The 25,522-nt window shown below is 41.1% G+C and overlaps 1 protein-coding gene across 1 annotated transcript; it reads right to left on the reverse strand.

Annotated features, from left to right (window-relative positions):
• Positions 1-6,133: 6,133 nt before the first annotated feature.
• Positions 6,134-17,658, reverse strand: LOC119647059 (N6-adenosine-methyltransferase MT-A70-like protein). Its single transcript, XM_038047816.1, has 10 exons — positions 17,378-17,658; positions 17,132-17,306; positions 16,944-17,080; positions 16,780-16,880; positions 16,283-16,719; positions 12,575-12,709; positions 12,440-12,522; positions 12,256-12,379; positions 6,431-6,718; positions 6,134-6,375 (listed from the first exon to the last, which is right to left on the reverse strand). The coding sequence occupies exons 1-10, from the start codon at positions 17,568-17,570 to the stop codon at positions 6,255-6,257; spliced, it is 1,794 nt and encodes a 597-aa protein (XP_037903744.1). The 5' UTR covers positions 17,571-17,658; the 3' UTR covers positions 6,134-6,254.
• Between the last annotated feature and the right edge of the window lie 7,864 nt (positions 17,659-25,522).

Raw genomic sequence — 25,522 nt, forward strand, 5'->3', positions numbered from 1 at the left:
TTGAAAGTCTGAAGCATATCTAGGACCAGGAAGAGAAAACTTGCCCGAAAATCTCAACCTTTGAAGTACCCCAGAATTCACTAGTAGACCCGAGATTTTCAGCAACTATAACCCGATACACTGAAATTTAAGCTAAATAAATTCCTACAATAAGGGTGCCTAAAGCACAGGAAGATGGAAGCAGAGGAACTCTTTAAAGGGTAAAGAGTTACATACTCTGAATTCACTGCGGCTTTGAGCGGAAGGAAACTTCAATTGGAGGAGGAGAAACTACAGACTGAATGTCACCTGCCAGAACTTTCGTTTGCGCCTCTACCAAGCAAAGCGGAAGAACGTGAACCTGGAGATGTAAACGGAACGCAGCAGACTCCACAGTTAGCGGTGGTTTTCATTAGTGGAGTGTCCGGATAGCTGAGTGGTTAGAGCGCAAGGCTGTCGTACGCGTTCAAATCTCACTGGTGGCAGTGGAATTTGTATCGTGATTTGACGTCGGATACCAGTCGACTCAGCTGTGAATGAGTACCTGAGTCAAATCAGGGTAATAATCTCGGGCAAGCGCAATGCTGACCACATTGCCTCCTAGTGTACCGTTACGGTCTTGAATGAAGTGCTCTAACACACTTTAAGGCCCTGATCCAACATGGATTGTTGCGCCAACGATTATTATTATTATTATAAATTCCTGGAACTGTAGGAACCAATACCTTGGCCTCCGGAAGTTTTCGTCTCCATTCTTCTCGGTCGAGTGAAAACGAGTAGCGGATAACTTGCAATCTCCATTGAATCCTCCCCTCTGATTCTGGATTTTTCAAGTTTTCTTATTACTATGCCTTTGAGTAGGCGCCTGAAATTCCTTCTGTTGTCGATGTGCTCTGCATGGCCTGCTCACTGGAGCTTTCGGATCTTAATATGAATGACAGCTTCTGGTTCTTCGTGTGATGGGTACCACCCACTGTTGTATCTCATTCGCCATCTGTAGTTCATCCTCACTGGGCCTAAGATTCCCCTGAAAACTTGGCGTCGAGACGCATGACAGATTGAATCAAATTTTTTTATGTTATGAACTTTATTTTTCAGAATTAACGCTAAGAGGTGGAATGTTTCGTTGGCAAACATTATCCTGCCCTTTATGATAGTGGTGCCTACGTACACAAAACTGTCCACTTGTTCGAAGCTGCAACTATTTGGTGTCGTGATTTGCCTGGTTGGCGTTTTTCTTCTGGTTTGTGTCATGATTTTGGTTTTCTCTTAGTTTAGTTATTTCGACTTCCTTCACTGCTTCATCGAGCTTCAAAGGGACTCCTTCGTGCTCTCTTTTGATCGTGCCAGGTTATTTACATATATCTATGATTCGTACAGTAGGGTGTCATTTAGATCCACTGGCATCTTTCAGATTACAAACTCCAGGATGATGTTAAATAATGTTAGGGCGAACTCATCGATCTCTGTGCCGCTTGCTATTTAATTTTGTATCTTTACTTGAACGCTAGACTTATTCGTTGTCGTTCTGATGAGTATAATCAGTTTGACTGGAACTTCAAATTTAAATTCGTACAGTGCCGAGCGAACGAGAGTGCTGTATGCCCGTGTGAAGTCAAGTCACCATAATTCCCACGATATAGATATACATTTCGGGGTAGAACTCTAAAGAGTACTCTTCTCCCTCTTGCCAGACTTATGGTAATGTGCTTTTGTACTCTGGAAAGCCGAGTGGTAGCAGACGCCAATTCCGTGTTCTGCTTCTGACGACTACCGCAGGGGGCGCTCTCTTAACATGAAAGCCAGTTTCCGACAGACTTCTGTCTGCCAGATTCCGGTCCAGATTAAGGAACATCACAATTGTACCGTGCTTTGCACAGACGGAGACTTCGGATATAGTGGAGAAACATTCTTTCTAAGAACAATTATCTGCAGTTCAGGAGAGACTTCCTAACTAAAATTCCGAAAGAACTTTCTATAATATGGTTTGCAGTCCCGAGCCTCTTATTGCACTTCATTTTTTTAATCCTGGATAGCTATATCATTTGGGAAAGGTTTCATCAAGAATCACATCATTTTGAAACTACCGTCTCCAAAGAAAAAACATGTTCTCACCCTGGTAATGGTTTTGGCTTTGCTAATCAACGAATTTTTGATACAGAGGAGTTCTTTGGAAAATTGTGTGTGCCTTTTCTATAGAAACCGACATTAATCACTACAAACTTATAGTGTAGGCCTACTATGGCAAGCAGAACTACGGAGAATTTCTAATTTTAAATAAAAGTATGTTTTGCGGTGATTCAGCGATTCAACAAAAAATGACACAATGCAGCTATTCGCAGGTTTTTTCATTTAAATGTATAGATACCGAGGGCTACTTGCACCCTTCCTTAGTGCTGCACACCTAAATAATTGTTTCATGCACTTTGTTCGGAGTAAAACTAGAATACTGGTCATTACCCGCTGCATGGCTGCACTCGGAACGCCTGACCGTGCTCTTTATGCACAGGATTTGAAAAACGCAGAGGGAATGGATTGGACATACTCTGAGAAAGCAGCAAAAAACGCAAGGCAGGCTCTTACGAAACAGAGGGCACGGGAGATGTGAGTACTCTACGTACTACATGGAACAGAACGGTGTTGAAAGAATTGAAAGTTTATCGCCAAAATTAGAAATACCCGCGATAACGCAGGACAGATCCTGCTGAAGGGACTTTTTGGAGCTCGTGTGCTCTAATTTGGAACGAAACAGGACATGATTGAACATATTTCCTTCCTAGTCATAGGGGTTCTCAGACAAATTTTCCACTTTTTAAACCATCTTCGGATTTTTGTTACGCAACGGCGCGAGATCTTGGTCTGTACATCAAGAAGGCAAGATCTTGGGCTGAACATTAATGAAGGCAAGACAAAATATATGGTGGCAACGTCAGCAGCACTAACCAACCAACCAGCCACATCAAACCACACTGGTCAAACGGGAAGAATAAAGATAGGAGACTACAACTTCGAGACTTTTGTTAAATTCTCCAATCTAGGGTCGAAAATCACAACCGATAACAGCTACGATGACGAAATCCGCGCACGATTGTTGGCTGTCAAGAGGGTCTATTTTAGCTTACAAGAACTGTTCCGTTCGAAACGCCCCACCAAAGGGTCAAAGCTCTTACTGTACAAGACAAAGATCTTGCCAGTCCTCATGTATTCTTCGGAGACTTGAGTTCTTAAGAAGAAGAATTGCGAACTCTTGGCGGCGTTCGAGAGAAGAATCCTCCGAAAAATTGTTGGCCCCCTACATGAGGATGGACGATTCCGTACCCTACACAACGATGAAATGTATGAGCGATACCATGACCATCAGGTTGTGGAAAAATCCGGCTACGGTGGGCGGTTCTCTTAATCCGTATGAATGAGGATAATCTAGCTCGAAAAGTCTATAAGGGCAATATCTGTGGTGGAAAAAGAAGACGAGGCAAAACCTGCCTGAGATGGAACGATGGCGTAGGGCAGGACGCTAGACAACTTTTAGGGATATCAAATTGGTGGACTTCGGTGCAAAATCGGTATGTCTGGAGTTTCTTATTAAGGCAGGCCTAAACCGGATACCGGTTGTTGCACCGTTGATGATGATGATTCCTGAAATTACCACGATAAAACCAGAGGACTAGTGAATATCCAAGATAAAGGAGATTTTCATCCCAGTGCCTTTCGAGATATGTACATACAGCGGGCAAAAGTGAAATCCGGGCACCGTCTATTGGATACAATGCAAAAGGAATCAAAGAAAGAGGATAAAATGAAACAAAGAAATTGTTTTGGTGCGCTAATTTGAAATCCAGACAGAGCCAAAAAATCGTAATAATAAAACTCAAAAAGTGTCTTGTTAATACTCTGTTTCCGTTTCTCGTGTGGAGTAAATACGGGTGGTTGATATCTGTAATCGCTTTGTAAAAAGTAACAAATTAAAAGTATTAAATAAATATAAAAGTGAGACGTACAAATAAATTCAAAATTAACCATTACGGTGCTTGTTACCGTCAGTAGGCACTGAATAACAGAACAACACCTTAACTCACAAAATTCGAAAGGACACTGAGGATATGCTGCGTAGTGGTGTAACGCATTGGTAGATTTCAATGGAGGTTGAAATCTCTGTTGGCATGGTAAGCCAGCTGGAGCAGGAGATCGAAAAGAGTATAAGGCGCGATAAATATCAAAATGTAGTAGAAATACGTTACAGCCTTTAACACAATGACAAACTGGAAACATTCTTAGAAACTTTTTGACGAACACTGCGAATGTTGGCGCGCGAAAGTTAACATATCCTGACTAACAGAGAGACACTAGGAAATCCAATGGGTGTGCGTAGGAAAATATGAAACCTGGGCTAAAAATGACTGCACGGAGGCTATATGGTCAGATGGGACGAAAATGAAGTGTTTTGGATCTGACAGCTGCAAATGAGTGTAGACGAATTGTGGACGGAAAAGCCCACACTGAAGTTTACGTGAGGCTTAATTATGGTATGGGACCTTATGTCAAGAGGAAGAGCTGCGAGATTGGAGAAGATGGAAGGCAGATGGAGAATGACAGCGGACTCTTATATTAATATTCTACAGGATCATTTATTTGGCATCATGGAAGAATTAAGGCTTAATGTTTCAGACATTGTCTTTCAACAGGACAATGATCCGCAGTGCTCAGTAAAATTGACCACCAAATGACTCCAGGAGTGCGGAACAAAAGAAATTAGACTGACCTCGCCAATATCCAGATCTAATCCGACCGAACACCTCTGGATTGTTTTCGCTCGCTTGGGAGCCGAGCCACAAACCGAATCGTACGACTATGAGGATCCAGGACGTACTTGATATCAGAGGAGGGTATACAAAATGTTAGCTTTAATCAATTGATCATGTTGGAGTGTTACATAGCTATTAGATTTTTTATTGTATTGAAGAAATTAATATAATTTCCTGCTGTTGTTTCTAATTTATAGTTTGAATAAAATAAATATTTTGAGAAAACGACGACGTTCTATCGAGTATTTTTGGTTTGAAATGAGACCTTCGCAAAGTCTACCGTCAACATAATCCCGCAAGTTCTCAAAAATATTGGACTCCGAGGATTGTGAACAGGTTTTGTGTAGCTTCGAATAATTGAATACTTCTATATGTTTGCTTTTCACGCTTTATGTTTCGGGTCACACCTCCAAGAATGCCACATTTCCCACGCCGTAATAGCCACCCTACCAAAGCACTTTTCTAGTCATGCATGTATGAATGTATGTAATGCGATTTGAAATTGCTCAGGGGTCCTGGGCTGATGTACTCTTTTTCGACGAGTTTAGATTTAATGTATTCTTCTGTGATGGAAAAGTAAAAGGATCGAGCCTAATACGAAACTGTAGCCGAAAAATTTAAAAATCAGAGTAAAGTGGGAAGTGCTATGGTAGGGTGTCTGTTACGAGGCGGATGGTGTGGATAATGTTGTATTCCTGAAGGGATATATGGATGAGAATATATATGTATATATTTTCGAGGAAGTCGGTGCATATCTGAGATGCACCCATTAGCTGAGTGAACTCTAACCAATTGCTGTTTAAAAGGTGCTTTTGATGATCTTGTTGACATCATTGTGGAATTCCTTAAAGGGGTGCATCTGTTTGAAGCCCCAAAAAAAAGGTTTTTCAAAATTTTCCTGTGAGCACATTTTTAAATTAACATACAGTCTACAACCAATATATTAATCGGTTAAACAACTCTTCTGGAGTAAGCAAAAAAATGTAGCATTGACCACTTTTTTACAAAATGGCGGCTGTACGTAGGATCATACAAAAAAACAAGATTCCCTCAGCGAACAGTAGAACTCCGTTGGATCACCATCTGGAAGCATAATACAATCTTTTTTCATGAACTGGCTAGTGAAGGACACAAAATTATAGTTTTAGAATTGTTGAAAAATTGACGAAGAACAATCAATCACTTATATTCTCTTCATCTATTGTTAAAATCTTGTGTACTTCACTAGATAATCAAAAGACGTTTACTTCGGAAAAATTAATTTTAAAAAATGTTATGTTTTAGCGCATATAAATACGGAGAAAAAAATCCAAACAGATATAAATCCCTTAAGAAACTGTAACTGTAAAATATTTTACGTAATTAAACTTTTATTCTTGATTAACCTATTTCCAAATCCTATATCCTATACTTAATGCGAACATGAAAAATTACACACATTACGGTCCTAATATAAAAGAGCCAACTTCAAAATTATTTTTTCGGAATAGGTGTCGGCGCCATACAGTTTCCGTCTGGGTAGCGTTTCTGGAACTGCGTGATTAACTCAGGGTCGACTAATCGAATTCCATCCAACTGGTTCCCCAACGTAATCCTAAACGAAACAAGAGCATTATTTTCCCGAATCATTGATGCAATGATTGACTTACCAGTTCGGTTGGACATTATGCGGTCGCCCGAACAATTCAATTTTTCTTGTGCCGGGACTTAAGCGCTCAATAATTCCATATATTTCGTCTGGTTTATGACTTGTCGCTCTGACTTCTGCCACTATAACATCACAGTCAAGACCGCGGTTCAAGTTTTTCGGATTTCCTTTCATTCCAACCAAGCAATGCTCCTTCCCGTGATTCAGCCAGTGTCCAGTGCGTCCTGTGCGGATGATACGTTGTAACTGGTTTGTTTTAACCCAAATGAGCTCGTCAACGCGTTCATATCTAGATGCAAATTTTTGAATATTAGCAATAATGCTCGCAATGAATTTTTGGAGAAAACCATACGTGAATGTTATATAAAATAGCTTCCAAACGAAGTAACTAACAAGTAAATATTTTTGTGAATTTCTTAGTTTAGAAGTTACAGAAAAGACAACATAACTTGAAAACAATTGACTTTTGGTAATATGTGTCTACTGCTCACTGCTCGCTGATGCATGTAAACATGCTAATGTATGCATCTGCACATGTCATGAGATGCTTGACAGAGGTCAGGTAGATAATAAGAAAACCATGGCTAAAAAGGTCACTATATCAATTACTCTGTGGTCACCACCAATAAGAACGATGTGCGTCAAGGTCCACATCGGAATTCTAGTTGACGCTATTCAATGAACGATGCGAAGGAAAGAAGGACCCAAGAGAGGCAGATTATGTTTCGCCCAGTGAATCGCGGCATATGAGCGGCGATATACATAACACAGGAAACACAGGTATCACCTTCCCTAAATATGGGAACCGAACAAATGATTATTTGGAACGTTGATAAAGAAAGAAAACAAAAAAGTCCACTGAATGGAGCTCCGAACAGATAAGGAAGGAATAATTTTTCAGAAAGGGGACGGTTTCGTTCAGGGCACAGGCAACTCCTCAGACCCTGCTCCACACGACTTTTGTTAAATAGCAAAAACGTGTCCTAATCCATTTGATGTCGAAAGAAAAAAGCATATTCTACCGTAAATAACAATACATACGGTATTGCATTAACTTGTACGATATTTTCGAAAGGGAGACAATGTTGGAACTAAGGAAATTAAATCAATTCATGCGGTAAATTGAAGCAAGTACTGGACCAGCAAGTCTAAGCTTGACTTTGAAAGCAAGAAATAATCATCAAGGGAAAAATATAGAGATATTTTCCTTGTGGGCAGATTCCGCGCTGGATATCAGTGGTTAGAAAAGGTATGAACGCACACATATTGGTAAAGGAGCGGTCGGAGAAAGGCAGACGATGTACAAGAAAGCTATGTACTTAAGAATTACATGGGACATCTACCCTGTGGCCAACTGGCAAATTAAGGTAATATGTAGGAGGGAAGAAAAAATAGATAAATGAAATTGATCCAAGCAAAATCAACGGATATAGTATAATTTTGAGGTGGCGGTTATCTGTGGTACTGTCATAATGAGAACTGTATTAGAAAATATTGACCTGCATGCCCGAGAAACTATGGTATCTCCAACAGCTGATTTTTTAAGGGTGAATATCTACAGATGGTACCTTCCACTTGGTGCGGGTGCATACCGAGGAGATGTAAGATAGAGATAATGCTATATGCAGGAGTTCAGCGTGAAGTGAAAATAGCCGAATGCAAACCACCAGAAAGCTTTTGTGAACTGGATGTATCCTAATCCCAGAGAGGTTGACTAGTACTTCTGAAATGTTCATGATGGAAGGAGTATTTTTCGCTAAGTAGAAGGTATAGAAAGTGATTAATTGATTTTGTTATCAAAGAGTCACAAACCAACCGGAAAACGCTCCTCAAATAGCCCCATCCATTTTACAGAAACAATATGGAAGACCTGTTGGAGGGGATATCAATAAGCTTCTGAAGCCCAGTGGGAAAAGGAATGGCATAGCCGAGCGGCAATATGGGATGTATCGAATCTATATATCGTCAATATATATCAAAGAAAGTTTCTCATTAAGATTTTGGATAAATTGGAAATGTCGTCCTTATCATCGAATACAGGGACAGGAACATGAACAATATTCAAGGTGATAGGGCACTAGGTTGTCTCAAAGTCGATTACAAAATACATTGGACAAATCATCTACAGAATAAGAATCATATCTATATCAGGAAAACAGAATGAGTTCGTTGAATGTGATTTTTCGGCTAACCACTAAAAGAAAATTGTATAGGAATGGTGAGATAAATCCGACAGGAACAGGAGCCACTCAATTCATTAACTGATCTTCCGTAATTAGCAAGTGACAAATACAGCCAAACATGCTTAGAACGACACCGCGGATCAAAAATGTCCATTTTCTGGTACACTAACCGCAAAGTTCATTTGCACATACTTACACATGTCTGCCTCCATTAATTGATGCTGATATACAAATAACTAACAAAAAAAGCTAAGAAAGAGAAACTACAATTTCTTCATGGAACTCGCCGTCCATATAAGATCACTTTATGTGATGATGTTGTTTCGGGACACAAATTTTGAGTAGCAACTGGTCCTCCAGGATAGTGGTTGGGTAGGGGTGACAACCGGAAAACAACTTGTTACGACGCCACAAAAGGAGCTTCGGACTGGACAGACAACACAACGATGAATCCGGCAACGAAAACGGAATAACAATTTGCGCTTTTTCTCATGGAACTTGCGCTCTCTGTACAGAGAAGGAGTCGCCAAGCAGCTAGCCGATACCCTGTGTTAATATAGGGGTGATGTAACAGAGTTGCGGGAGATGCGTTAGGCAGGGACCGGTTTCCTGGAGAAGAGCCACTACACCATATATTATAGCGGCCATCCAGTAGACCATCTGCTCGGAGTAGGTTTCTTAGTCAGTCAAAAAAATGAAACCTGCCGTTATCCCCTTTGGAAATGTAAGCAAACGGCTATGCACTCTGCGCTTGCGTGGTAAATTTAGAAAAAATAAGCCTCATTAACTTTCACGGTCTTATAGAGGAGGCTGCAAAGTCGGCGAAGGATACTTGCTACGAGGCAGTTGAGTGGACTCTCGAAACCTGTCCCAAGTATGAAGTCAAAATCATACTTGGGGATTTTAACAGTCAAATTGGGACGGAGCCCGTATTCAGGCGATACGATGGCTCCAATAGCATACATAAGGATACCAATGATAACGGACTACGGATGATTTAATTAGCAATGTCACACGAAATGATTGTTGGAAGTACCTGGTTTGCGAGGAAAGCCGTCCACAAACATACATGGGCCTCTTCAGACGGGACCACTTTCAATCAAACTGATCACGTGGTGATAGAACGCCGCCACCTCTCAGCCTTGGTGAATGTCAGCACTGGCTGTTTTGACGATGAATGTAAGGTAGCAATGCAACGAGAAAATGCTGATTCGATCCTTGCATTCTCAAAGGACGCGGGCACGAGCGGATGCCTATCATGAACTCCGGCGAGGAGAAAAGCGACTTCACAGACGAAAAAGAAACAAGAAGTCTGTGAACTCGAAAAGTAGGGAGCAACCGCATCAGGCGCGCAACTAGTCAGCCTTATTGATTCAATGCTTGACGACTGGAGATATCACGTTCCTGAGTACCATCTAGAAGATATTTTCCTCTATCTTGCTAGGTAGTCAAGACAAGGGGATGCCCTATCATACGTCCTCTTTAACCTGGGCCTGGAAAAAGTGATCCGTGATGCTAAGATAAATGCAAGAGGCATGATCTGTTTTAAGTCCACCCAACTACTGGCCTATGTTGGTGATATTGACAGCATGGGAAGAACGACTCCAAACGCACAGACTGCCTTCATCCAGATCGAGCAGGCGGTGCGAGATCTTTGGCTGCACATCAATGAATGCAAGACGAAATATATGATGGTAACGTCAGCACCAAAAACCAACCAAACAACAAAATCAAATCACACTGGTCAAACGAGAAGAATAAAGATAGGAGACAGTTGATAATTTCTCCTACCTAGGGTCGAAAATCAAAACCGACACGCGGTTGTTGGCTGTCAACAGAGCTTATTTTAGCTTGCAAAAATTGTTCCGTTCGAAACGTCTCACCATAGGGTCAAAGCTCTTACTGTAAAATACAATGATCTTACCAGTCTTTATGTATTCCTCGGACACTTGGGTTCTTAGCAAAAAAAATTGCGAACTTTTGGGTGCGTTCGAGAGAAGAATCCTCCGAAGAATTTTTGGCCCCTTACATAAGGAGGGATGATTCCGTATCCTACAGAACGACGAAATCTATAAGCGATAACCGTAATCTATAAGCGATGACCGTCTGGTTGCGGATAAAATCCGGCTCAACAGGTTGCGGTGGGCGGGTCACCTAATCCGCATGGATGAGGATAATCCACCCGAAAAGTTTATAAGGGCAATATATATGGTAGAAAAGGAAGAAGAGCCAGACCTTGCCTGAAATGGAGCGTTGTTTTAGAGATATCGAATTGGTGGAGCTCGGCGAAAAACCGAGATGTCTGGAGTTCCTTATTAGGGTAAATCTATACCGGATAGCGGTTGTTGTGGCATTGATATTGATGATGAAATTTTAAGTCCTCACTACCCTGCATTTCACCCAATATTAAAAGTAAGATCAATTTCGAAAAGTACTAATTGAGTCATTTTACCGCATATCAACGGTATGACCATATTCTGTGAAAAAAATACACCCTTGCATGTATGGAGGAGCTCCCCTTAAACTCAGTGCAAAATTGTTCTACTTGCTGCATATAAAGGAACGCACAAACCACACAAACTTAAAAAGTGGGCGAAAACATTTTTTTTGAGAATTGCGGGGTTCTAAGTCCGGACCCGACCAAATGGAGAGCAACTTACTCCCTCTTACTACAGCCGTTTTGGTCACGCTGCTCCCAGGGCAGAGGTGAGGCAGCGTCTGACGATTTGCCTCTGCCCTGGTAAGAAACCGTCAAGCCGTCATCGCCTAATAGAGTGAAAACAGTTCAAAACTAAAGCAACCGCCACCATACCTGAGGCAAAAAAAAATACATCAACTTCTCGGCAATCTTATGATTTTAATGCCAAGCCTGAAATGAAAATGTTGCATTGAGGTAGAAAAGACACTCCTATTCTTCATTACAAGGAAAAAAATAGCAATGACATTAGTGGTCGGTCGGTTGGCATCTAGTAAATGACTTGAATTGGCACCAAATAAAACCGATCGCTTTGAAAATGTCTCAGTAAGTAGAGAAGAAGTACAGGAATATAAGAAAATACTAACAAAATATAATGTTCGATCCTCTTATATGTTTCCGATACAAACATAGAATCTGGAATACTGGTCCTAAATTCGGACCTTAACTCCAGCTGCCTAACTCCTTTGCACTGGTAAGAATTCTTGGAATGGTGGTACAACAAGAGATAATAATGAAAAGACGATAGAACTTCGGCATGAATTCAAGAATTCGATAGGAACACTTGTTGGTGCTGATAGTCCACCATTTCAGATATGGCTAAAGTGCTATCACAACTTCGTAATTATTTCAATAGACTAGAGAACTCATTTCGGGCGAGGGCCTATACTTTCAAATACAGACTCAGTACCTCCCAATGGCTTTAATATTTTATCATAGTCAAGGAAAATCAGCCAAAACTCATAAATATAAACTACTAAAAAACAATTAAAAACAAGAACGTGTCGACAATCGACTTTCGTTTCATTTACGACCGTGAGTACTAAATTTTACGAACAGGTTTTACGTCACTATATATGTAGGAATGATTTTCATTATTTAATTATTTCAAAATTTTCATTTAAAATAAACATTATATTTTATAATCTGATATGGCTCGGCACTTACCCCCATAATTTCAAACACTCTCGTCCAAGTTCCATAGCTCGACCTGTCACCCATAAAAATATCAGTCCATCATCTTGCAGAGCAGGGACTCCGAGCTGCCTCATTTCGTCATCAGACATTGTTCCTTGGAATTAAATTATTATTTTAGTTACAAGAAATATTGAATACAGCTAGTGGGGAATACCGTAAGGAAGTTCCATGTGAATATCCCATGGAGGATCGGCCATAACAACTGCAAACTTTCCTAGCACAGTCATGTCCAAATATCTAAAGGCAGCAATGTTTTAAGAGTATTGTAAATTTTATTATTTTTTAATACCTTAAATCACATTGGATCCATTGTGGTGGATACAAAGTTGCACTAGGATCAGCGGTCCGCTTGACAACTGATTTCGAGATATCATTTCTGTTATTATTGTTCGCACCAATATGGTCCACTTCATAGTGCACATACCTTCAAAGCAAAATAGAAAAAATGTTAGGGATTACAAACAAACTCAAAATTTTATATAATACACTTTACAAAAAACCAAGCCGTATTGAAATCAATTCATTGTTTTCATGTTCATCGACTTGTCTGAAGTAACATACTTTTCCACATTTAATTTCTCTGACTATAGTCCTACAGTTCTGTAAGCCACAGACGGTCCCAAGCCCGGTTGAGAGAGGAAGAGTCACTACAGTCTGAGCGGCTATATTACACATTATCGTCTCATGGCGTAGTTGGCATCAACTCTATCTGGACTAATTGTATTTATTATTAAGACGGGAAGTTAGTGCTTCGTTGAGATAGTGACTCCTCTGTGTATGGGTTTCAACGGGGAACCAGAGATATGAATCTCCCAACTCAGCTGCCGTAAGTGAAAATGGACGCGTTGCGCGCCTCTCCTTCTGGTCCCGCTCTTCCTGTCAAGTCGAGCCAAAGAGACCCTCTTGGCCGTGCCCCCGGCGTTGAGGCTATAATGTTGGTGTGGCTCGTAAGGTGGCTGCAGCGGATACTGAGAGGCGTCCGTCCTAATTAGGACATGCGTGCATGTTTCGAGTTCCCACGTCAGCTACGGTTTTCGCATGGTTGGCGGCTTGTGTCCCTAAGCAGACCCAACCAGCGGGTAGTGTTGATTCCCGACCTGATGTCGAGTATAGGTTCGCTGGGGAGTCTCACGTTCTCTTCGTATACCAGCTCCGCGGGAATTACCGCAAGTTCTTCCCGATTGGCTGTCCGGAGGCCAAGTAGAACAATTGATAGGACCTGCAACCAAAAAGGGTCGTCCTTTGCCATCTTCCCAGCATCCTATTGGACTGCAAGTGGTACGTAGTTGTCCGTTGGCATTTGAAACCGAGAAGTTTGCCCAACTCTGAGAAAAGGGAAGACTCGAACTGTATTTCCGGTCGGTAATTATAATTGCCATTGCGTGGAATCCATTCTCAACAGAGGGCCTCAGTACAAGATTGTGCAGTAATATCTTTCGAAGGTCTCGCCTCAGGCCACCGTGTGAACCTATCGACGATTGTGAGGCAATACCAGAAAAGTTGCTCGGACCGCAAGAATCGCCACACGAATGGCTACGCCTCGGCCAACGGATTCTACGACATAATAATAATAATCGTTGGCGCAACAATCCATATTGGATCAGGGCCTTGAAGTGTGTTAGAGCACTTCATTCAAGACCGAAACGGTACACCACAGTACACTGTGGGAGGCAATGTGGTCAGCATTGCGCTCGCCCGAGATTATTACCCTGATTTGACTCAGGTACTCATTCACAGCTGAGTCGACTGGTGTCCGACATCCAGTCACGATAACAAATTCCTCTGCCCCCAGCGAGATTTGAACCGCGACCTTCCGCTACGACAGCCCAGCGCTCTAACCACTTGAGCCATCCGGACACACTTCTACGACATGAAGGAGATAAAATGTGTGGAATTAGTTTAAGCTTACAGTTTGAATTTCATCCTCTTCATCGTATCGTAACTTCCAACTAGAAAGCATCGAGTACAATAGATTTCAAGTGGGGATAGAAACATCAAATGTCATAATTTCAAATGAGAAAAAAATAATCTAGGTGAACCCGGTGAAAGTATAATAGTTGTTATTGGCATAGTCGTGTAAATGACCCCTCAAGACTGAACCGAAACTTCGGAGGTGTGTCGATTATGGTATGAGGAGTATATTCTTCTTACGGAAAACTGTAATGTGTTTTATAATAAACAAAATGAAAGCAGAAAGATATATTTGGATCCTGGACGATGTTTTTATTATCCTTTTTAAATATAAATAATAGCATAGAATTCAGAAGTGTAGGCCTTAATCCAATCGAAAATGTGTTTGGGCATTTTAGCAAGAGCTGTGTTGGTCAAGGGCATTTAGCAATAACGAACTTAAAAACAGCATTTGAACTATGACCTTCCAGTGCGACAGTTTAGTGCGCTAAATACTATACCATCCGGGCTTTCTGGACCTTAACAAGACAGGCCAGTTCCTGGGGCGTAAATTTATCCTTCATGTGGACTGGCTTTTGTATAACTGATTTATGTTTTCCTAGCGTCTCAGCAAAACTGCTATCGAGCAACTTATTCAAAAAGGAATGATCGCTTCACGCAACACGGTCTCAGATTGAATCTGAATATAAGGGAATTTATGACGGCCAATCCGAATGAGACTGGGACTATCATTGACAGTGGCAGTGACCTGCCCAGAATTGAGCGATCCAAATATCTCGGATCAATACTATCAGCCAATGATGAGTTACGTTATGAAATTGCTTCACGCATTAGCGCAGCCTGGTTAAAGTGGCGTTCTTTGTGACGGACGCGACGTATCAACGAGCGTCTCCCATTCAAAATTTACCCCAGCAACGTCCACCCTGTCGCTTTCTATGGTTCTAAGTGTTGGACGACTACAAAAGACAATGAACAGCGTCTCGCGGGAATGGAGATGAAAATGCTGTGTTGGAACAGTGGCGTTATACGCCATGATTACGCCCGAAAAGAGGATATCCGCGATTGGTACGGGTTTGCACGAATGGTACAAAATTTGTGAGGGAGGCGTCTCCGATGCTATGGACGTGTAATTTGCGCCGACAAGAACTAACTTACCAAGATTTGTTTACTTATCGAAGTCGTTGCAAAACGACCAAAAGCCCAGCCTAAGCAACGATGATTTGAGACGCTGGATGACAATTTGAAAGCTTCGCGACCAGGTCAGGACTTTGACCAAGCAAAATGGCAAAATCGATGAAAGCTTGCTGACCCTATGTCTAAACGTGGCAAAGGTTGAAGAACAATTGAAATAATCGGGTAAACTGTGAACTTCATTATCGTATTCAACATGAATCCATGGGTTTTTACTTGAGGATTTCTGCCCTCTCCTAGTCCTCTGGCCTCTAGCGGGAAATCCCCTTTGTTCTTTCAAGATATTTCTCAATTTAAATAGTGTAGTGAGTAAAGGTCGATGTTGTTGGAGATAGTTCTGGGAGCGAAGCAGCTACATCCCTTGGCTTCAGCCTACCCAGAGACAAAGTAGTTTCAATTTTAGTTTAAACACATCAAGCTGCGGCCTGAAAAGAGATGTCGCGGATGCAGTATGTCATGAATCTCATTCTCCCTATCGAGGCTCCGAGTCGTCGAATTTTTCCGATACCATAACTTCAACTGAATTATTATTCCCGATGGAATGTCGCTTTGTTTGATACATGTCGTGTTTTGTTGTGCATGGCCTGAGAGGGCTAGTTACCATATAGGCGTGCAAGCGTATGGCGCAGGGATGCTTCAGTAGAGCTGCACTTGAAGAGTGGCTGACCTGAATGCTCAGCCCTCGTGGTCGACCATATTCAAACGATTTCGTTGTGGGCATCTTTACTTATACTTCAGTTAGACACGCTTTATAGGAAATATGTTTTTTTTTTTGAAGAAACGGTTCATGTTCTCAGAACTCCTCGTTCTTTTCCAAGCGGGCGTGGGATACAATGGTATTCAATATAGGCTAAAAGTAAAGTACAGCGGAACTAATATAATGATCACAACTTACTTGCACGTCGCCATATGAAAGCATGTGTTCAGAAAACTGCAATCGCCCAAGGATTCGTCTGTATGAGATTGAATGATTTTCTTAAAATGCAACTTTGTACATTTGTCTGTAGTTTCGTCATCCACTTCGGAACTGTCTTTTTCCATTTTATTTTCGTTGTTTGCGTTAGTATCCTGCTTGTCAGACGATGAATCTGAGTTTTCGTTTTCCAGCTTGGATTTCTTGTTTTTCGTCATTTCAGCGGTAGCTTGTTGCGCTCGCAAACACTCCGCTTTGGTGCCGTGAGGGCAGAACTCCATCACCTGCGCGCCGCCATGCGATTTGAACTTCTCCGCGAGAAAACGTTCTTTGGCTGTCGGCTTCGTGAGAAGCTCCAGTATCTCCTCCCCAACTTGCTTGCTTTGCTTTTCAAGAGTGGATGGCATTGAGAGCAGCGACTAAAAATTCATTCTGAGTTTAAAACTTCTGTCTTTTTTGGGAGTTAACGATATACCCACCATAATATCGGTTGCGTCGTTAGATTGTTCCTTCAGGGAACTTTTCTTTTCGAATTTTGATGATTTGGAGGAGTTTTCATCATCGTCGATGTCACTATCATCTGCACGAAAAAGGAGCGTATGCTTTATATACTTCTGTAGTTCCTTTTGCTAAAAGCACTTACGTTTCCTCTTGAGATCCTCAGCAGGCTTAGATAATCCACCCTCTGACTGAAATTCATTGTTTAAGTTCAGCACGACTTTCTGGTCAACCAAGATAACTTCATATCCCGACTCGGAACCAATTGAGACGTTTTTAATGCTGCAAAGAATTTGATCAGTTCATCTTTTTTAAACAAAACCGTTTTCCTACTTTATTATAGATTGGGCTGCCAACTTCTTAAGGAAATATTGAATCGAATCTTTGGTCACCGGGCGTCCAAGGCGGGCTTCGACATTCTCACCGAGTTGTACTGAGTTCACTGGTAGCAAGAGCGTTCCGTCCGATAATATTTGCAAAAGTGTTCTGTCTACATCCGACACGGTGTCTGCGGATATTTCAACAAAGCCGTTATTAGATAACTGCTCCACCTTGTCATTTTCCTGACTTATAAATTACCTAATTCAACTTTGAGAGAAGATTTGCGCTCCTCGAAAGACTCGCTTTTGAGCCCCGAGGTCAAAGACAATGGAGCGGCTAATGTTGATGAACTCAGGATATCCTGACGCTCCTTCTTACGTTTTTCCAAGCGCTCGCGAAGGGTGTTCCGTTTTGTCTTAATTGCTTGGATATCATCCCAAGCTTCAGCCATGGTGAATTGGAGAAGTACACAAAGATTTCATGGGTACACAACAAAATCTCTTATTGCACGGGCTACTTGTCAGTAAATAATTTTGTCAATTTTCTTGGTTATGTTTACGTATCTTCTTCTTGGTGTTTAATGTTTTTAATGCGCTGGTTGTTTTGAGAAGTCTAGGACAATTTTACCATGGAATCTTAATATAAAAGCGGAAATGATGAACAGAGTTAAGCCGTTGTGGAAATTACGAGAAATATTCGCTATTCATCACTCCTGGAAAATTTCACATCATTCTAATCCACAAGAAATCACTCTTCGGCATACTTGATGTCAAATCACTCAGAGCATTGTATCTGTGACTTGAAATGCAGGTAACCAAATAGGCTGCTATGGTAAATATGAACTCTCCTCTTAACATAAAGATTTAAAAATTACTATTTTCAATTGCATATTACATCTTCTGCGCGTTATCATCTATTGGAATTTAATCGTGCAACTCATTATTCGGTGGCGTCTAAGAAATCTGACCAATGGGGTTATTTTACCTTTCTGGTGCAGTTTTCTAATATTGGAATTTGGGTGGTTTTCGGTTCTTTCGAAAAACCTTTCCCTGAGATTGAGAACGTATTCTCTAAGGGGTTTGGTATTTGCTCATCGATATACTTGGGCGTTCCGGCAGCTTTTTTGTCTTCCTAGTTTAAAACAGTCCAGCCCGGTATCCTAACATTCGGTGTTTAAAGACCATACACTTTTCCATGGCTTTCTACGGTCATGCAATCTACATAGAGGTTCCGCTTGAGGCAAAGATTAAAGTTTAGGAGTTCATTAAGTTGAATATTTAATTACTTGATTGATTCTGACCTGCTGAATGTGGTGTTCCCGACTTTGAGCTTTAAGGGGGTCATCCCGTGTGTCGGATTCCCGGAATCGAATTTTTTTTTTTTGCATCAAATGTATCTATATATAGTGTAGAATATATGGGTAAAGTGATTTTTTGATATTCGGAGTCGTTACTAAATTATAGTGTTAAAAATATATGTACATGTATTTCTTTAAGAAACCTAAGGTTTATGGACTAGGTACAGCTGATTAATGGTCAGTTAAGGTTTTATGGCTAAAAATCGCATTCTACTTTTTAAATGCGTTTTTCGCGAAACTGTATGTTGAAAATCGGCTGCCACCATAGCCCAAAATCTATCCAACGAAATTCTTTGGAATTTTCATGACTTATTCAGAACATATTTCTACGGTCCGCAAACTAGGATAATTGCGATTCGTTCAGTAGTTCTTTTTTATTCATTGAAGAAACCATGAAAAAACACCAAAATTGGCAAAAAAAGTTTAACAAGGCACCAAAAATTTAGCTTTTAATATTTTTTAATAATCCTAGTTTGCGGACTGTAGTTAAGTCCGTACGTTAAAATGACATTTACCTTTTTTCGTTAGGATGATCACAGCGCCCTCTAGCATGGCAGCAGAAAAACACCTTTTTTTGGAGTTGCGTGCATAAATTGCCCTGTATTTCAATAACCAACTACGCTATCCGGGTGAACAAATTATTATACACGCTCAATATATTATTAAATCTATGGTGAAAAATTCATATTTGTATCTTTATGCAGTTCTTCACAAAAAATTTCCAAAAAAGATGGCCTTCACACGGGATGACCCCCTTAAGCGTTTAGCTTTCTTGTAGATGGATCAAGAACCAAGGCGTCGTCTATGAAGTACCTGTTGGGTCGGAGGTAGAAGAATAGACTAATGTGTCATCGGCAAATTGAATAAGTCCGATTTCGGGACACGATACGTTATAAAAGTCTGGGCCAAAAACAGATTCTCGCGACACCCCAGATGATACCGGCAAGAGATTGAAAATTTCATTTTCAAAGCTGACATAGAAGTGCCCATCTTCAAAAAAAGGCTATTGTACGGAAGGTGGCGGTTCGAATCTGACTGGTAGCAGTGGTATCTGCATCGTGATTTGACGTCGGATACCAATCGACTCAGCTGTGAGTACCTGAGTCAAATCAAGGTAATAATCTCGGGCGAGCGCAATGTTGACCACATTGCCTCCTACAGGGTATTGTTATCCTGTAGTGTATCGTTACGGTCTTGAATGAAGTGCTCTAACACACTTCAAGGCCCTGATCCAAAATGGATTGCTGCGCCAACGATTATTATTATCTTCAAAAAAACTGATTACAATCAGAATAAATAAAGATTCCCTTTTCTTCGAATGTGTGTGTCGTTTTTTCCGCTTATTTTTTAATGAAAAAAAGATAAATTTTATTTTTTATTAGTTTTTATTCCTCATATACCGGTATTTCGAGGATCAGTTGTCCTCTTCCTCAGTGAGTTTTTGTCTGAACTGCTTATGGTCGAGCTTGTCCTTAAATACCTAAATCCAGACTTTAATTGCTAGTTAATTTTATCACCTAATTAATCTAAAAAGCCAACTGTTGACGTCTCCTAAATCACTGTTAATTCTTTTTTTCTCCCGTATCTTGTGGATGATGAAACTCTCTAATGCGTCCAATTTGCAAAGGTCATTAACCTCCTTAATTGCCCTTCGGTTATCCTCCGTTTGTTTCTCTCCTCGACGGTGTGTCTGGCTACCAATGATTTGAGGGCATGTGTTGGTCTACTTTTTGCTTTCGCCAGATTTGCCTCTAGTTTGCCCTATATATTATGTATGATTTTTCACAATCGGTGCAGGTTATCTGGTAGATTCCGCTTTTCTCGCTATCTTTTTTGGGGTCCTGAACGCTTCCTAATCGTGTCTTCAGTTGATGTTGTCTGCTGATAGATATCACTTCGATGAAACGTTTCGTAAAGATGTTTTTCACCTGGTAGCTAATTTGCGAATGGATGATATCATACATAGGAACTCGACGTTTTTTAGATGGTCCCGCTTGTGTAAAAAATGTCGTCAGGTTATTCCTTTCGATTTTCGTCATTTTTTTACTGATTTTTCCTTCCATGGTCTTCCTGTTGAACCCGCTCTTTTACGCAGTTTCAATGATGTGGCGTTTCTCATTGTTTAAACGTTCCATTGATAAAGGCGTGGTTAGCATGCGATGGAACATTGCTTTGTACGGTGTTACTTTTTGAGAGAAGGAGTGTTGTGATGTTGTTGGGATGGTTCTCTGCGTGGATGTTGGTTTTCGGTAAATGTCGAACTCGATTTTTCCTATGTTGTTGAAGATGAGTAAGTCCCAGAAGGGTAGTTGTTGTATGTTTCAATTTGTTGAGCATGGTTTCAAGCTGGCTTCGTTTCCCAATTGCAAAAATGTCGTCAGCATATCTGGCCCAGTGTCCTGGTAAAATACCAAGTCCTCTATTCGTTCTATAAAGATGTCGTTGATAAATGGTGATAGCGGATTACCCATGTTGATGCTCTCTATGGTTTGGAAGTATTGATTCTTAAACATGAAGTAGCTTTCACTTATACAAATAGTAGCTAACTTCATATATTGTCGTATTTTCCTTCTCCATACCCAAAGTTATTTGTCGATATTAATTAGTTTTTCCTCTAAGTATGCCAGTGCTTCCTTTACTGGTATACCAGGAAAGAGGGCTTTAATGTCAAATGAAACCATACCTTCCTCATCCGAAAGTGTTTCCGTCTTTCGAAGTTTTCCAATGAGTTCTTCCCTGTTCTTTATAGTTCGTTTTCCCGTTGATGCACCTAGTTCGTTAAATCTTTGCAATAGCCATCGTGCTATCTTCTGTGAAGAATTTGTCGCCGCTATGATTTCACGTATCTCATTACCTGATTTGTGTATCTTTGGTGGACATCTCATCCGACGGAGAGACGGGTTTGTTGTCCTGAGCGATGCTCTCTATTATGTCTGAGCATTCTTTTAGCGTCTTTTCAATTCGTTTTATGGAGTCCGGTAGGGAATTTGTTCTTAATTTGTGGAAGGTTCTGGTTTCCAGCTTTTCTGTGATCACTTTGTCGTAATCACTTCTGGTACCTCCAAGCCGACAAAGGAAACAAAATAGTGATTATGAACTTTTGCAGGAATCGATACTTCAAAACCATTGTTAACATGGGTAATCTGCCATCACCATTTATTAGCGACATCTTTATGGAGCGAATAGAGGAACGTATAGAACAACTTGGTATTTGATCAAGATTCTGGGCTAGATATGTTGACGACATTTTTGCAATTGGGAAACGAAGCCGGCTTGAAACCATGCTCAACAAATTGAATACGGTCCACAAGAGTATTGCATTCACCGTGGAAGTCGAGTACAACCACCAACTACCCTTCTGGGACTTACTCATCATCAACAACATAGGAAAAATCGAATTCGACATTTACCGAAAACCAACATCCACGTAGAGAACCATCCCAACAACATCACAACACTCCTCTTCACAAAAAATTACACCATACAACGCAATGTTCGCCTTTATCAGAGGAACATTTAGACAATGAGAAACGCTACATCATTGAAACTGCGGAAAAGAACGGGTTCAACAGGAAGACCATAGAAGGAATAATCAGTTAAAAGTGACGAAAATGGAAAGCAAGAACCTGACGATATATTTTACACAAGCGGAACCATCTAAAAACATCGAGTTCCTATCATCCGTTCCCAAAGTAACTACCAGGTGAAAAACATCTTTAGGAAACGTGACATCAAAGTGATATCTACCAGCAGACCACATCTACTGAAGACACGATTAGGAAGCGTCAAGGACCTCGAAATACCGGTATATGAGGAATAAAATACTCACTATTCGGCATCAAAAAATAAAGTTTGTTTTTTTTTCATTACAAAAGATTTTCTATTAACTTATAAATGAGTCCGTTTACCCACATGAAGTCAAAGGCCTTTTCTAAGTCAAGAGCACAGACTGTCGTAGGTTTATTGCTGTCGGTTGACTGAGTACTCACGATATGAGAGAATTTTGAGTTACGATAGTTTCCAAAGCAACTAAATGATTCCTCTCATTAAATTAAATCTGTTATTTTCATTTAATAATAATATATAACGAATAATAATAATATTGTCAAGGAAAGTTGCACTACATCTTAGAAAACTATTGTGCCCCTTTATTGGTTATAGTTTACCTATTAAGTACAATATGTTCATCAATCCTATAACCGACAGGAATTTTATTATGTTATCTACTTCCAAGTGTTTAACCTGGTATCTGGTATTAAGCGTTTTCCCAGGTGTCTCAACCTACTTTGCACAAGTGTCGGGCACTCTTCGCACAGAATCTAAAGATAGTGTCCGTAGATATTCCTAGCTTCCTCAGGTGATAATCGATCCTGCAGTAACGAGTGAGTGTTCCTATTACGATTCGGAGGTATAAACAATCCTTTGAGCGCTGGAGTTCGTATCCTCCCATGTACACTCTGGTATAGTTATTTCATCCGTTCCTCATCGTTTTTCAACGTCGTTGTCATGAATCCATTTTGAACTCAACAGAATGGCTCTGGTCCGCGTATGGCATCCCCGTTCCTTTTCCAATTAGCATGTTAGCTGCCTCATTGCCTTCTAACCCAATGCGACTTAGAATCCATAATGTCCAGACCTTATTGAGCGAGTCGAGCATGTTCAGTCTGTTAAGGGATTCCCATACCAGTTTGGAATTCACCTGGTCAGATCTAGGTGCCTTAATTGCCGCTTGCCTGTCAACTAGAACAGCAATGTCCCGCCTCCTACAGTTCTTTTCGATGTTTAAGGAGGTACATCTCCCAATGGCATATATTTTCACCTGGAATATTCCAGTGTGCTTATCCATTGGTTCAAAGTGCGTTTTCTCTGAACAAATGACTCCGGCGCCCGGTCCCACTGCTGTCAGTGATCCATTGCTGTACCGGGTAATCAGTTGCTGGTTTAATCCAGTAATCGGTATTAGCAATTCGAGATGCCGGCTAAAAAGAATATTAATCTTCCTTCGATTTCCGCAGCTCGCCGCCCTGCTAATATTCCTGGGAATCGTGAAGATCGTCCTGCTTGCCTGCATTTTTATGTGCCTATGGAGATGAGTTCTTTCCGGAAGGATTTCTAGGGAAACCGTTGGGTATATTTTCATTGTGCCACTTATATGCACGCAATCCAGTCTTTGAATTTTGTGTTACTTCCTGGCTTTTGTGTTCAATTCAGTCTGTCTGCACAGGTTACTGCCCCACAAAAATCATTGGCCTTGCTATTGCAGTGTATATGCGCAGTGCAGCATTTTCAGAATGGATTTCTATATTTTTTCCTGCTATGGATTTGCCAGTCATCAGACCCCTTGTAGTTTCCCAACATATGATTTTAACATGTATCTTCCAGAGTAGTTTTTGATTTAAAGTGATCAAGCTTACGCCTCCTAGTAAATGGTACTAGATTGCCCTTAACTGAATTTATGTGCAGTTACTAGTGATTTGTAGTTCGGTTTTGATTTTGTCACATAGGATATCTTATCACATATTTGCCCCTACAGATCAAGACAATGTCATTAGCGTACCCCTGGACCTGTATTCTAGTGTTTGTTAGCTCTCCTAGGAATTCGTCAGCTACTATTCTCCACACTAGCTGTGATAGTACCCCACCAGTTCATGACAACAGAGTTTTTAATTGTCGGCACTTCTATTTAACTGCTCTCCAAAGTTCTGCCCATTCAAAAGGCCACGGTGTTCCCTACTCCCTTGTGGATTAGGGCATCTTGGATCTCTGTGGGATATGTTGTCGAACGCTACTTCGATGTCCAAAAACGTACAGAGTGCTATCCCGTAATACATCCGTCAGCTGATACCGGACAGTTTTGGTTTACCTTCTTGCCCGGTAAGCGTAGTGTCATAGATATAGCTGATTACGCATTAGAACCTTATTTCTAATATAGGTGCTTATGTCCTTGTCGACCGTTTTGATTATAAATGATATCAGACAAATTGAAAACTTTAGTGTGAAAGCGATCCTTTTTACCTACCTTCAGATTAAAGACCACTTTCTGTGACAAAAGTGGAGGGGTCGCACCATTCGAATCTGTCCCGACAGTCGGACGGCATTATCAGCACTAAATGGCAACGACATATCAGGCCAGCTGGTGTGGAGTTGTCATCAGGCGCTGTTGAAACTTGGCCGACTGAACGAAACATTCCTGATGTGGGTGCCGGTAATGAGGAGGCTGACAGACTGGTTCGCCGAGGGTCTTCATCCACAATGGTGGGGCCAGAACCAGCTCTTGGAATCCGATCATCTACTGTCAAGTCTACTCTGAAGGGTGAAATTGCAAGGATTCATCCAACCGAGTGGAGAGTGTTGTCCCTTAAGAAGTGCGACATGAAAACCCTAGTAGGGCTTTTGACGGGACACTGCTCCTTAAACTACCATATGGAAAAGATTGGGGTAGTGTTTTCGGCTATGTGCAGCCAATGTGAGGAGGAGGAGGGGACGGCCCTGCACTTTTTATGCAGCTGCCCGGCATCCTCAGATCTCAGACGAAGATACCTTGGCAAGGTTTTCTTTAATGAAGAATCTCCATAATCTCTACCTCTGGGGAATGTTCTCAGATTCGCTAGAGCCTGCGAACACCGTAGGTGATTTACGGGGATAGTACAATGGGCCTGACAATGGCCTGAGTGCTCGGAGCTGCGGCTCCCTCCAGTAAACTAGACTAAACTGAAGGACCATTTTCACCCGCCTCCATGACCTTAGCATATATCCCAAGGCTATGCTACAACTTACCACTATTAGGAGAGGTCCTAAGATTCTAGATCTCTTTGGAGAAGTACTGAGAAAATGCCATCTATCCAGGTGAGTTTAGTAGTTTAAAGGTTCCCACTGCCCATATTACTTTAGCTTCCGAGCATACCCCTTTTATTGTTTTCCAATTCGCTCTTCACCCCTTCTATTCGTTGTTGAGGTATCAAGCAGAATATCGTTGCCTCCTCCATGGGGTATAAACCCGAGAAATGGGTTCGGAAAAGTAGGTGTATCCTGTTCTCCATATTTTC

This window comes from Hermetia illucens, chromosome 1 (assembly GCF_905115235.1).
Source record: "Hermetia illucens chromosome 1, iHerIll2.2.curated.20191125, whole genome shotgun sequence".
In the NCBI taxonomy this organism is placed as follows: domain Eukaryota; kingdom Metazoa; phylum Arthropoda; class Insecta; order Diptera; family Stratiomyidae; genus Hermetia; species Hermetia illucens.

Bases quoted from the DNA above. Each gene is read 5' to 3' on its own strand.
- LOC119647059 (XM_038047816.1), bottom strand. From the start codon at position 17,570: ATGGCTGAAGCTTGGGATGATATCCAAGCAATTAAGACAAAACGGAAC. The intron at 12,710-16,282 runs GTAAGTTGTGAT...TTTGCTTTGAAG, and splicing joins TTTCATATGGCGACGTGCAA to GTATGTGCACTATGAAGTGG. The intron at 6,719-12,255 runs GTAAGTGCCGAG...ATTTGCATCTAG, and splicing joins GAGTGTTTGAAATTATGGGG to ATATGAACGCGTTGACGAGC.